We start from the raw sequence: 13,486 nt of genomic DNA on the forward strand, positions 1-13,486 counted from the left end.
ACACCACGAGCTTGGGGCGTCTCCTTTTCCCCAGCTGCCTCTGTCCTGTGCTCGCCCACCCTCGGAGCATCTGAGCATCAGCCAGTGGAGGGGGAATGGCTCCATTGCCAGCTCTCACAAATGGGCAGTGGATTTCCAAGTGAGAGGAGCCAAAATGACTTGCATAACATAGGAAACAATTCAACAATCAAAAAATCTTTCACTACATAATAGGATTTTATAAATTGAATTATCTCTGTAAGCGCTGACAGTCCGAGCCGATCAATCAATTAAGGGATGCCAGGCTTGAGCCCGCAGACCCACTCGGTGGGAGGGTGCTGCTGGCAGGGCACCTGGCTCCTTTCACACCCCCCGGCCCCCCCAGAGGCAGGGCCGTGCCAGGGCCTCCCCCCACCATGGCAGTGGTCCCACGGGAGAGCCCTGCTCTGGCTGGGGAGCCCCGGCCTTACATTCAGGGCCATATCTGGGACATGGGCCCAATTCAGCTCCATGTTTGTGGAGCCAGAGGGCCCTGGGGACAGGCAGAGTGCTGGGTGTCCTCTCTGTCACCGGTGTCTTGGTGACTCCTGTTGAGGCTCCTGCAATCTGCCTCTCCCACTGAGTGCGCAGTGACGTGGAGGGTGCAGCTGGTTATTGATGGCGTGTAGGACCAGGTGTTCACAGACGAAAGGTTAGTTTATTAATCCCCTGGGAGACCTTATGAAAAACAAATTCAGGTAAACAACATATTTTTCTTGACTGCTTTCAAGATTTAAGGCAGGGATCCTGTTCTTGGAGTCTCTTCGACGCATTTCCATTGCACTCTGTTATTACATTCTTCAAAAAAGAGAGATTGCTTCTCATGCCACGTTCTGGGAGAGAGAAACCTAATTGAATCTGCTGCCCATGTGGCTGGACAGCATGTCCTTCCCAGTTATGGATGGGCTGGAGAGTCTCTGAAACACATGGGCAGGCCTATTGGAAAGGCATTTTTCTGCTGGGTGCCTGCAGTTCCATGCTGCGTCCCTTTCTGTCCCTGCTCTCCCGGTGCCTGCCAGCTCAGTGCTGTGGTGCCCAGACTTCCTGTCCCACAGACATTCCCTCTGCACACAGAGCTGGTTTTCTTGTGGCTCTTTGTCCATCCAAGGTGGGGGAAGATGGGTTTCCAAGTGAAGCCTCTCATGTGCCCCCTCCAGGGAGGAGCTGGGGTCACTGGGGGCTCTCGGGAGTGGCACAGACACTTCCCAGCCCCTGCACCATACAGTGCCCAGTAGCACCTCCCACTCTTCCCAACACTGCCCTAGACTTGGCGGGACAAAGCTCCCAGTCTGGAGCCCACCACAGAGCCCGCTGAGAGGAACCAGCTCCCAGGTGGCTGCCCTGGGACCAGTGGGGACAGGTGGGGGCCAGTTTGAGGAGGAATCACACAGGGAGGGCTGAACACTGTACAATGCTTCATGCAACCTCTGAGCACGGTGCTCAGGAGAGAGAAATCCCTGTGCCCCATTTATGACCACTGGAACTTGATTAAGCACTGAACTTTAATTAATTGACTGGCTTGGAGTAATAAGTTCTGCCGATTTGCTTTGCCCAATGAAGAGGTGAATAGTTAATTCACATTAAGTGTCAGGTGTGAGGGCCACCATCGCACAGCCTCACCATCGATCAGATGAGGTGCAGACTCTGGCACTGCCTGGACCCCTGTGCTCTGATGTGTCCTGGACCCCTCCCCATAACCCCAGACCCTTGACTGGAGCCACTGGAAGCAGCAAAGCTGGAGTGCTCAGCCACCTGCAATAGGGCATTGCCTCTGCCCCCGGGGTGCTGGGGACCCCTGGGAACCCCCCGTGCCCCTCTAGCCATTGCCCAGCTGTGGGCATAGTGACAGAGCAGAGACCCCTGGCCTTTCCCCGCAGTCACTGGGGAAGCATTCCAAATGTCAGCTCCCCATCCCCTTCCATAACTTCCCCCCACAAAGATTCAAGGTTCTGAGGTGAATCTCCTCAGCCCAGAGCATGCTGCAGAGCCAGGAGCAGTGGCCAGTGAGGAGGAAGAGTGCAGTGCAGGAAAACACTTCCCATCCAGAATGGGCTGGAGCAGGAGGGCGAGGCCCCAGCACACGTGCCCTGCCTGTGCTCCAGCGTGCCTCTCCTGCTCCTTAAATTGATTGGCACTTTCTATTTGAGGAAAAATGAGTTCTTAAAATTGAAATACTGGTTATTGTTATGGTAATACAGCGAGGCTGTGGCAGCAGAGATTTTAAGATACAAAAAAGGTTAGTTTGAATCAAGCAGCTGAGAGGTGAGTCTATATAAAGTACTCAGGACTAATGAGTTCCGAGGGATCCACGTATCGGGTCTGGACCCCTTAATGCTGCTGATTCAAGTGGTGGGTGCAGGTAATCACCAAGATAACCCGAGGCCTCTGGGATCATTACTGCTTTATCACATTTTGTATAAAATATTTTCGGCCTCATTTAGGATGTCAGCCTCTATCAAACGTTTCCTGGCATTAAGAGCGCGACGCAGCCCGGCAGCTCCAGCATACCTGGAACCCTCGCTGTCCTCTCCCAGGCTGTACCTGGAACCCTCATGTCCCACCGGGAGAGCCACTCGGGGCACCCTGGACTCTCTGAGGGGGCTGTGGCGCTGAACAGGAGATTTGTGAATAATGTAAGAACAAAAGTATTGAGCCGTATTAGCAGGACATAGTGACTGATTCCCAACATCTGTTATTGCTTTCTCTCATCTGTACCTGAAATGAGCAATTTAGAGCCCATACCTTTATTTGGAAAATAATAGTACAGAATTATAAAAGTTTAATATGCTCTCAGTAAAATGAAAAATGAGCAGTTATGATATTGTCTAACACTTTCAAATGTGTTTATTAATTCATGTTTTAAATCATAAGTTTCATTCTGCAGGAGAGTCATACACAGCAATAAGCAAGTTTTAAAATATTAATGAATAAACAATATTTCTCTATTGAAATATAACATGCTTCTTTGAACAATGTACCAATGGTAATAAATCACAACCAGCAGAAAATTGCATTTCGTATTTAATACAACTTGAACTCTGCCTTTTTATAAATGATATCTTTTTTGTTTAATTGGCGTCAGTTCAGATCTAGCAGATTGCTAATAAAATTCTGGATTTCCATACTTAATGACGCGTGCTCTTTATGCTGAATTTTACCACAAAAAATGCAACCTTTTATTATACAAATAGCAGGCGTTAATAGGTGATCTCCCACCACGGGCAATGGCCCCGTCTGCTCTCCCAAAGCCTCACCTGGGCTCCCCCGCAGCCAGGGGTGGCCGCGTGCCACATCCCCCTGCTCCCAGGTGCCATTCTCAGAGAGCTGAGCATGTGGGGCACTGGGAGGAGGAGGATGAGGGTCCCTTCCCCTCCGGGGGTCAGCGGCCTGGGGATGTGCTCCTTGGGGATGCCTCTGGGTCCTCACCCACCCCAGGAACACAGCCTCACGTAGGGGCTCCAGCGCACACGTTAGCACCCGCGTTAGCACCGTGGAGAGGAATGAAAGTAATTGGGTTTAATTAGCCTGTGTAAACACGATCCTTAAATTTGTTGCCACATGAGGGTTTTGGCAGTCTCCAATAAATTAATCCTTTTTATTATATCAATGACAGGAAGATGATCAAATAGGCTTTGATATAGATTTTGGGATTTAGCACCTAGTAGCGCTATGACATGCTTGAACTTCTTCCTCCTGCTGCTGCTGCTGCTGGAGGCAAGAATGAGGCTACAAACAGCGTCTGCTTCCGAGCTGCTCCCAGGCGGAACGGGGGCTTGGAGACACATGGATGGGGATGCCAGGGAAACTTTGAAGAAAAGTTTGTCTTCGGGATTTGTTGGGTAAGTTGAGTTTCCAGAGGGTAGGGTCACGTGAGGAGAGCTGTGGGAGTAGGGGGGCACCGTGATGAGGCACAGCAATTAGTACTTCGTGTCAGCACATCCGCAGCCGGAGGCTGAGCTGAACTGCGAGCACAGCCCTGGCTCCCCTCCACGCTGGGGCACACGGAGCCGTTGTCCAGACCCCGGTGCAAATGGTTCCTCCCACTGTGCTGAGCCCAGGGGAAATGGGCTCTGCTGGTGCTGCAGGACACCTGGCACAGCTGGCGCCTGTGCTCTCACATGTCAGGGATGATTTCCCAGGTACTGCTGGGACACAGCCCAGACCTGTGGCTCGGCTGTCAGCAAGGATCATAATGCCAGCTCCATCCTTCCACTGTCCCAGCTGCAGGAAGGAGCCAGAGGCTCTGTAATTCAGGGGAAACAAATTCGGTGGCAGACAGGTGGCTCGGGGTGCCCACAGAAGGTGAGGGGCCCCACGTCCCACCTGGGAAGGCCAGGAGACTGGTTCAGCTACTGTGCCATCCCAGGTATCCCCCATCCTCCCTGGGCATAACGGCCCAGGAGCTGATGCACACAAAACCTTCTCCAGCCCCTGCAACCAAGGAAAGGATCACTGGATGGAAATTCTAATCATATATTATATTACCATGTCATATTAGACTAATAAAATCCTAATATGATACAGGAATGGGGAGCATATCATAACTCCTCTGTGGCTAATACAATGCAGGCAATAAATCACTCCAGGGCTTATCCTTAACAATTGTATCAGAGCTTTCTGTGTCACACTGATAACTCAGTCCCTCTGATCTAATGGCTCACTTTTCTTCACAGTCCATATGGCAGTGACATTAAAGCTAATGAAATAAAATAAAATTTGCCAATCTTTGAAGAATTCCATTCTTTAAAAAGATGTATTTTATTAACACAAACTGGAAACATCTTCAGTTACTCACAGTTACTTTTATCACATTGGAAATACATGGCACAGATATTGGCAGTGGCATTGCACATCGGCTCACGTGTGGTCACCACATTGCTGCGGGATCACTCAGAGCTGCTCAGCCTCACACATGTGGAGCCAAGTCAGCAGAGCTGTCCCTGCTGACCCAGTCCCCAGGGACACGGATCCTGCCATGCCCCAAGGTCACGGTCTCCCCAGCTCTTCCCTTCCTGGGCTGAGGGTCCCTCGTTGCGTCCAAGGCCGGATACACAGGGAGCCGGGTGCAGGGGGAGCTTGTCACCTGCTCCACTGTCAGCAGATGAAGGTTTGCTGATCTCTGGGGGGCTGTGAGGCCGTGGGGCTGCTCCCATGGCTCGGTGGGTCACAAACCCGGTGCATCTGCCAGAGGCATCGTGTCTCCCCGGCGGCAGGGCTTCTCATGGCTCCTCCTGCAGGACACCCCGGAGCAGCGGCCATGCCATGGTCCCCCCGGCACAGCAGGTCAGACGGAGCTGGGGCTGGTCCCAGAAGAAGCTGGTCGAGCTGTGCCCAGGGGAGCACTGTGGGTCTCTCCTCCAGACACCCTCATGCCTGTCCCAGTGACGGGTGCCTTAGTCAGGTCAGTGTCGGGCACAGGAGACGGCGATTCCTGGGACCTGCTGCAAATCCTCCATTTGGCTCTGCTGTGCTCCACACGGGGTCTCAGGGCTGGCACATCCCATGGCTGGTGGGCTCCAGCTGCAGGGTTCTCGTGGGCCGAAAGCTCAAACTTGGGCGCAGGGAATAAGGATGGTGCCGCTGAGCTCAGGGTGGGAGGGCTGAGGGCCTCCTCCCCTCGTGTGAGCCGCTGTTCCTGCGCGAGGCTCCGACGGCCCTTCAGGGTGTAGCTACTGGGTGAAACACAATATACCATCAGCAGCTTGATCCTAGTACTGGTGCTGGCAGTAAACCTCCCTGATGCATGATCAGGCCTCAAGGATAAGATGTTTATTATTTGCCATGGAACCACGTGGCTGCTCTCCAACGTAAGGAAAAGCCAAATTGCACTTGTAATTCAAAGGGACCCAAAGCCTTAATGCTGTAAAGCAGCAGCTAATGATGCCCAGCGGGCGCAGGGCACGCAAGGGCGGCCCAAAGGTTGTTGATGGCCTTCCTATGAACCTCCTCAGTGTGTGACAGGTCCTTGCCTGTGGCCAGCAGAGATGTGATCAAGATGAGGGACGTCTGAGTGTTCATTACGCTGCCTACTACGCCTCCGCTGACACACTTTACATTTAAAATATAAAATACTGTTTCCACTGAGCTGTAGCACAAACACCGAGCATGTGGACTTGGAGAGCTCCATTAGCAAATGCAAATTGTTGGGTGCTTTGTCCTCAGCATGCAGAAGTCTTCGGCAGTCCACAGTCCCCACCTGCCTCAGCTCCTGTTAACTGATAACAAAGGTTTTGCAATGCATGTCTAGTTATTTACTTGTTTATTTAAATGCACCACCTGTAGAAGAAGCAACACTGTTCAATTCCAAACCTGATCGAGGTGAGTCTGCTCTGTGAATGAGAGCAGCAGCAGTCACTGGTGCATGAGAGCGTGGGGTGCAGTGTTGCCACGGCCCGGAGGAGAGTGGGAGAACAAAGGTATTTTACAAAATAACCTGATACAAGAATTGTTAAGAAAAGCTGAACCACAAGCTCATTGAATCATGCAAATAATTGTTCAGCCACCAAAACAACACCTGAAGGCTTGAAGAGCCAAAGGGAAGGGAAGGTGATGGACCAGCAGCTCCTCAGAGCCAACCGAGCCGCGGCTCCAGCCCGGGAGGGGCTGGTGCTGGTGAGCGCTTGGCCTCCTCCTGCCTAGCTGCACTAACCCGAGTAGTGAGTAGTTATATTTATCAAAGACCATTTGCTGCAAGTGATTAACGTTAATTTGATTTCCTGTGAGTCAATTTCCTTGAGATATGGTAAATAGGCTATTACCTGTTATTGACCTTTACTTTATTAAAAAGACTTAAAATTAGCATTTATATATATATACGTCCTTCCAAAAAAGTTTTTTTAATAAAGAAAAATATTTTTATAATCACATTAGACTTGCTAGCTGAGGCTATAGCTCCAAAGTTAATGTTAAATAAAAATGGTAATTAAGAGTGAATATGATGATGGTTTTTAAACTCATCTAAAGGCCTGACCCCTTCCTTTACCTCCACTTGATTTGTGGCTCCCAAGCAGAGCAGGGTGGCAGTGGAGGCAGGGGGCTAGTAGGTGGAAGCCTCTGCCCAGGACATGCCTCTCCCAGGATTTCCAATCCTCTCCTGGCAAGAGGGCACAAGGACCTGCTGGTGTTTAAAGAGATGCTCAGCTCCTGCTCCATGCCAGCTCACTCTTCTGGAGACCGACGCATCTCCTCAGGTTGACTTGAACTGAGCAGGAAGAAATTACGTCAACATTTGATCATGAAAGCAAAAAGTTTATTCATGTTTGAAACTACATATAACTACCACGAGGAAGACTTTTCAATCCAGGGTGTAATCCAGTTAGAAAGTAACACGAAACGGTTTAATACATTAGAATCACTGCCACAAATTATTTTCATGACTCAATCAGTTTCAGAATCGCATACAATACAAAAGAGAGAGAGAAAGGGCCCCTGCAATCCAGGGGGATGTACAGTACTGAATACTGAAGTCTGTATGCATTACAATTAATTGTTGGTTTTTGCGTGTATTAGTAACAAGATGAAGAACATTCAAAATGCTTCTCAGTATTTACAACAGTTGCACTGTTTTGTGTCCAACCTAAGACCCCATGTTTCCACTTCCGCTTCTTTAGCAGTTGCCAAGGCAACCCTGATTTGTAGGAGATTACAATGTACATTACATTTCGTGGGGAAACAAAGAGTTAATTACAAGATGCAAAAAGATAAGAAAGAGACAAACTACAGCGTGAGTATCGTTCAGAGGTAGTAAGTGAGCACTCTAAGCTACAGAACATGTTGAAAGTCTATTGGTTTGTATGAGTTCGCATGAGGTAATAAAGCTGTGTTTGATTGGTGAGATGTATAAATACTCTTTTGCTACACTATGTACAACACTCCATATCACGGTGCTTTTTCCTTTCCTTTTCCTTTGTTTGTGGTTTGCTGCCAAGCAGAGGCACCAGCCCTTGGCAGGCGTGGGTAGCACCCAGCTCATACTGTAAAACCCCGGGTCGTGGCGTGCACAGAGACCAGCAGCAAGAGTCGTCATCTCCCAAGAACAACCTGTGTCCGTGTCAGGATACGGAGAGGAGACTCGGGGTCCAGGGGGGCTTTAGAAAGAAAAGATGCTCCTGGTTTCCAATCTAATTTGTAAGACAATAGATCTCAACAAAAATGTGACGAATAAGGATTCTTAAACACGACCATTGTTAACCGAAATAACTGAACAGCTCTTTTTATTCCAGGTCTGTGAGAGATAAGAAAAGATGAAACACAATCAAAGTCTGTGATTCCTGTCGACTTTCCATGGAAATATGCACACAATTAAATTTGGGTGAGGCGGTTCTTTGTGTCTGCTCTTGCTACTGAGGTTAAGCTTGTCCTGTACTTTTACCCTTAAGGCCAAGTAATTGGCAACTGTTAGACCAACATCATTAAAACTGCTGATAATAAATTATGATAAAATAGTTACAGGGCTATAAACAATGCTAAATCTTGGCCTAATTGGATAAAGTGCTTTTTAACATTGTGTGTTTTAAGTATAAATACAAATGATTATGATACCTTTAAAAAACAGATTTACCAAGTTTTCTAATAAGACAAGGTTTTACAGTAAAGCTGTAGGTGGTTGGCTACAAAAAACTCTTTCCTTTTTCTCCTGCAACTCTGAATGCACTAATCAAGGCATCTCAGCTCAGGGAAAAAGTGTTGCTAGGAGATTAGTTAGAGGTATCCGAGTGCACACTTCCCGGCCCTTCTGTAGGGGAAGTCACAGAAGATGGAGTGGTTGCGTCCTGCCAGCCTCCATTAGCCTGCAAAGGCAAAAACAAGTCAATTGATACCAGTGCGCATACTAATTACACCACAGGCTGAGTGTGGGGCCGGCCGGCCCGGGGCTGAGGGGAGATGCTCTGGGAAGGGGATCTTCCCGCACTGCCCGGGCTGCAGGGGCCGTGCCGGAGCAGGGAAAGCAGGAGCCCTTCAGCCAGATGTTGGCTGCAACCAGAACTGTGGGATTTCTGCAGAGACCATCCGTGCTCTAATGAGGAACGTCCCTTCACCGGCACTTCGGCTTTGTCCCCTGAGAAGACAAGCCTGGGGCAGTCCGTGTTTAACTCCCGCTTCTCCCCTCACTACCCAAAGTTCGAAATGCCCTTTCCCCACTGCAGGACCCTCGGCAGAGCTGCCCCACCTGCACATGCTGCCCCAGCTCCCTCGTGAAAGGCAGAAAGGGGCTGCTCGGGTCTGTTTTCCAATTATCTCCAGCGGCGGCCCCGCTCCGGCCCCGCTCCGTGCCTCGGCTGCGGCCCTCCCGCCTCAGACCTGCCTCAGCACGAGCAGCGCAGGAACAAATTTGCCTTATGTCTCGGCCAATCGAGGCAATTGCTGGAATCAATGTCTGATCGGATTTCGGCTGTGGCAGACAGCTTGTCGCTACATATTTTTATGTCAGTCAAGAAGAGGGAGGCGCGGGGCTCGTGAGTTGGGGGACGCTGAGTGGAAGTGACGGGGAGGCCTCAGCGCAGCGCCCGCGAGAGCCGCCCCGGCCGCGGCGCCGCTGCCCCCGGCCCTGGCAGGGAAAGGTTAGCAGGGAAATGTGCTCATGGTGCTCGGCCACCCAAACCCTCCGCGGCCGGGCCGGCGCCCTGGGCCGGGGGACACCGAGGGGACGCGCAGGGGGAGCGCCGGTGTCGCGGGGGACCCCCGGCCGCCGCCCCTCGAACCCCGACAGCCAGCCTGGCTCTGCGTTCATCTATCACCGGAGACAGGAGAGCGCTGAGCGGCTCCACCGGGGGAGAGCAGCCTCGGTAATGATCTCCTCTGCAGATGAAACAGCACACAGCGCAGCTTCATCCTGACAAACCCAAGGGTTTGGGTTTTCCCTTCAGTAAAATTAACGGCAGCACGAACCTGCACCACCCCAAGGCTGAACCCCCACCGACACCCGTCCACTGCTCAGACAGACTGAACAGGCACAACCCCTGCTCGAATGCAGAAGCACCACGAGTTTTTATTTTGTAAAGATACGAGAATCTACTTAGAGAAAGAAAAACTCTTGTGCAGATATGAGTCTAAAGATATTCCATCTGAAGTAAACATCATTCCTCTTTTATCCAAATTTATAAACAACAAATGTACAATATTTTTACTCAGCTTGGCAGCTGGAGGAGAGGTTGTCAGCAAGCATTCTTTTTTTCAAATAAATTAATCCTTACTCTGGTGGTTTGAGATTATGCACTGTATTATACAACAGCGCCTTATCAGGCCTCATCAGTGAAGATGGAATTCATGTCTGTAAAATGCTGCAGGCAATCACAGTTTCATATTTTATCATGTTGATAAGGATATCGCAAATTCTCTGAAGCATTTCAAAACACTTAAATGAAAAAGGAGAAATGCAACTAAAAGGCTTTTTATATGGTTTGTTGTGGGTTATTATGAGTTATTTATAAACCCAAAAAGAAAGATTTGACATTTCAAATGTAAAAGATTTGAGTATTTAATGGTACTTTTTTCCCCTTACAATTGAACATCTTCAATCACGTTTTAAATCATTAATATTTACTCTCATGGCAAGTGGCAACTGAAAACGGGGGGAAAACCTCCCCTTCCCTGTGGCTGCAGCAGCTCACCCTGGGTCTCCCCATTCCCCTTCTCTGTGGGTTTCTGGGGCTGCTCAGCACCCATACCCCAATCCACATCGGCTGGGAACCACTGGGGTAAACCCTGTGAGGGGGGAGAAGGTCACTAGACTGGGAATTCTCTACAGTAATTTTAGAGCCCATGAGTATGAAGGAAAACAAAGAAAAATCACCTCTCAAGCAAATATGAAACATTAGGAAAAAAAAAAAAAAGCACTAATTGTTGCAGCTATAACTGGGAGAAAGGAGCTGGGAATGAGGGATGAGCAGGCTGTGCCGCGCAGCCCTCGCCGCTGCTGCGGGGGTGTTCCATCCCAGGCTCCCATGCCGAAGGAAGAACACATCTCCACGTCGATTCATCCCGGCGCCTCGCGCGCAGCCGCGGGCCCAGCCTGCCCAGCCCGGGCACCGTCACATCCCATCGCTTACGGCCAGCGGCAGGACGTTTAACACCTATCACCATCAAGCCCATAATGCCTCAATTTACTGGCATCTGTTAGCCACACTGACTGTTCGCTGCCGTTCGGAGTAACAAGGCCAACGGTACCTCTCAAACACAGGAAAAATGGGCACCCTTGAAATGGCCAAAGGTGTATCAAAGTCCTCAGAGCTGGCACCTGCCACAGGCAGCAACAGCCCAGCAGAGCTCCCTGGCTGGCTGTTGAGCCGCAGGAGCCTCTCGGAGGCTGCCTTTTAACTCATAAGGCTGAAACAAATAAAAATTTGAACCATTTATAGTCACAGATCTGGAATTTCTCTCTTCTAACACTAACAAGCCTTACAGCTGCACCAAGGGCTGTTCTGTGGTTCATCCCTAAAGATGTGATATTAAACAACACTTTTGCAAAGAGCAATTAATACAGGTATTAATGACTGCATTTACCTGCCACTGCGCTTATGGCTCTCCAAACCACTGTTCCCCCGGGTACTCACATTTAAATTATGTGGACTGTACAGTGAATTTCCTCCCAAGCCATCATTGTATCCTCCCGTCTGATTGATAACATGACGCAGGGTATCCACCTTAAAGCGAGGGGAGACAGGATTCATCATTCCAAATCTATTAAAACATCATCACTTACAATAGGCAACATTTTGAATTATGTGAGCCAAAAGGGTTTAGCATCTTCTATGAAAGGCAAATTTATCAATCAAGACTGACTGGCAGAATTTCAACCAATCCGTGCCCATTAGAGCCCATACATCTCTGCTTCTCACACCACCAAACACAACTTCCTCCCAGCACCGTGGCCCGCAGCTCCTTCCCAAGTGTCTGCAGCAAAGTGCTGGGAATATTCACCCGCCTGTGTGTGCTGGCATGTATGGAGGAGATGATGGTGTGTACACAGCACATAAACCATGGATCAGCCCTCCTGAGAGGACTGAACAGTGACTGACAGTGAGGTGTGTTGAAATAGCTCAGTCAGATGCGTTCTGATATTTAAGGAAATAAATAAATAGATGAATGAATTAATAAATAAAAGTTTGTCCAATAAATGAAAGACAGATGGGAGAGTTGTTTTTTTTTGTTTTTTAAAAGGGCAGGGGGAGGAAGGAAGAAAGGAAAAAAAAGAAAGAAAATTTCACTGGATTTACAGTGTCCATGGAAGTCAGATGCACCCAATCCCATTCCATGAGCTCAAGCCAGAGCCGAATGCATTCACAAAGCTTAAAATTTCAATCAGAAAAAAATCATTCTTTCCTTTATATTTGTGAAATTCAATGCCGGGGTAAGAATAAGCCACATCCAGAAATATGTAGCCTCCACTCTGCAGTGAGGCCCAGACCAGTTAATAGAGCCAGAGTAAGGTGGAATTTTTAGCCCAAACCCTACCCTGCCAGAAAGGCCCTGCTGGGGGCATTTCTCCTACCTGTGACTGCACATTGGCTCCGACTTGGGACCCCTGGTAAGAATCCCCATTCAGACTCTGCATGTTCATGAACATGTCCCCAGAATTTGGGAGGTTAAAAGAACCAGAAGAACCTGGAAAGGAAAGAGTTAGGTAGCTGAATAACAGAGAGCTGCAAAAACATAACCCTGAGACCTGAGGGCAGGGGAAGGAGAAGCAGCAGGAGAGGAGAGGACAGGCAGGGCTCAGTGGAGGGGAAGTTGCTGCCCTGGCATGGGGCAAGCGTGGCCACCACGTCCTGGCTCTTGCCCCCGCAGCAGAGTGCTGTGCTGGGCAAGACTGGAAGCTCCCTGTGACCCAGGGCAGCTCTTCCCTCTGGAAGAGCAGCCTGTACAACAGTAGGTTTCCAGATCAGAGCTGTCCCCCTGTGGATCACTCCATCATGAGGTGCCATCACCAAACACTCATTTTGAGCCTGTGCTTCGTGTCTCCTTCCAAAAGGAAATTGTTGGCAGTTCCCAATTACGTGGTTTATTACTGTCAAAGAAGGAACTTTTTTCTTACTTCCGTTTTGTTAGTCTTCTTTTCCCCATGGTTCTCTATCCTCCTTAGAAGTTGTCCACAACTAAGTCACGGCAAAACTTGACTGCAAATAGTGTTTGTGCTTGTGGCAACCTTTGCCCCTGGAGCCCAAAAGAGCAACGCCCCCCTCATACACTCCCTGACTACTGCAGTGCTCAGACTTGCAAGATGTCATCAACACACCAGTGAGACCTGTAGCAGAACCTGTCACAGAGTAACTCCAAATTAAAGTTCCATCCTTAGATTTCTATTTATCACATCAACTCCATTTCAAGCCATCCAGAGTTTAAACTCAACTAGAGCATGCTAAAAAATTCCTCTATTTTGTTATCTTGACAATAAATTTAACAGTTCTACAAAACCAGACTTGGACCTCTGCCCCATTTTACATTCTTTTCAGTGAATGAGAAAAAGCTT

General features: G+C 49.3%; 1 protein-coding gene across 1 annotated transcript in view; it reads right to left on the reverse strand.

Annotated features, from left to right (window-relative positions):
• Positions 1 to 8,006: 8,006 nt before the first annotated feature.
• PBX3 (PBX homeobox 3) overlaps positions 8,007 to 13,486 on the reverse strand; it is a 102,100-nt gene continuing 96,620 nt past the window's right edge. The window contains exons 8-10 of the mRNA XM_082295403.1: positions 12,509 to 12,621; positions 11,571 to 11,660; positions 8,007 to 8,807 (exon numbers count right to left, since the gene is read on the reverse strand). Coding sequence (XP_082151529.1) covers positions 8,715 to 8,807; positions 11,571 to 11,660; positions 12,509 to 12,621 — 296 coding nt within the window. The 3' untranslated portion in view covers positions 8,007 to 8,714. The remainder of the gene's footprint in view (positions 8,808 to 11,570; positions 11,661 to 12,508; positions 12,622 to 13,486) is intronic.

The sequence above is a fragment of the Coloeus monedula genome (genome assembly GCF_965178545.1).
Source record: "Coloeus monedula genome assembly, chromosome: 21".
NCBI classification, from domain to species: Eukaryota; Metazoa; Chordata; class Aves; order Passeriformes; family Corvidae; genus Coloeus; species Coloeus monedula.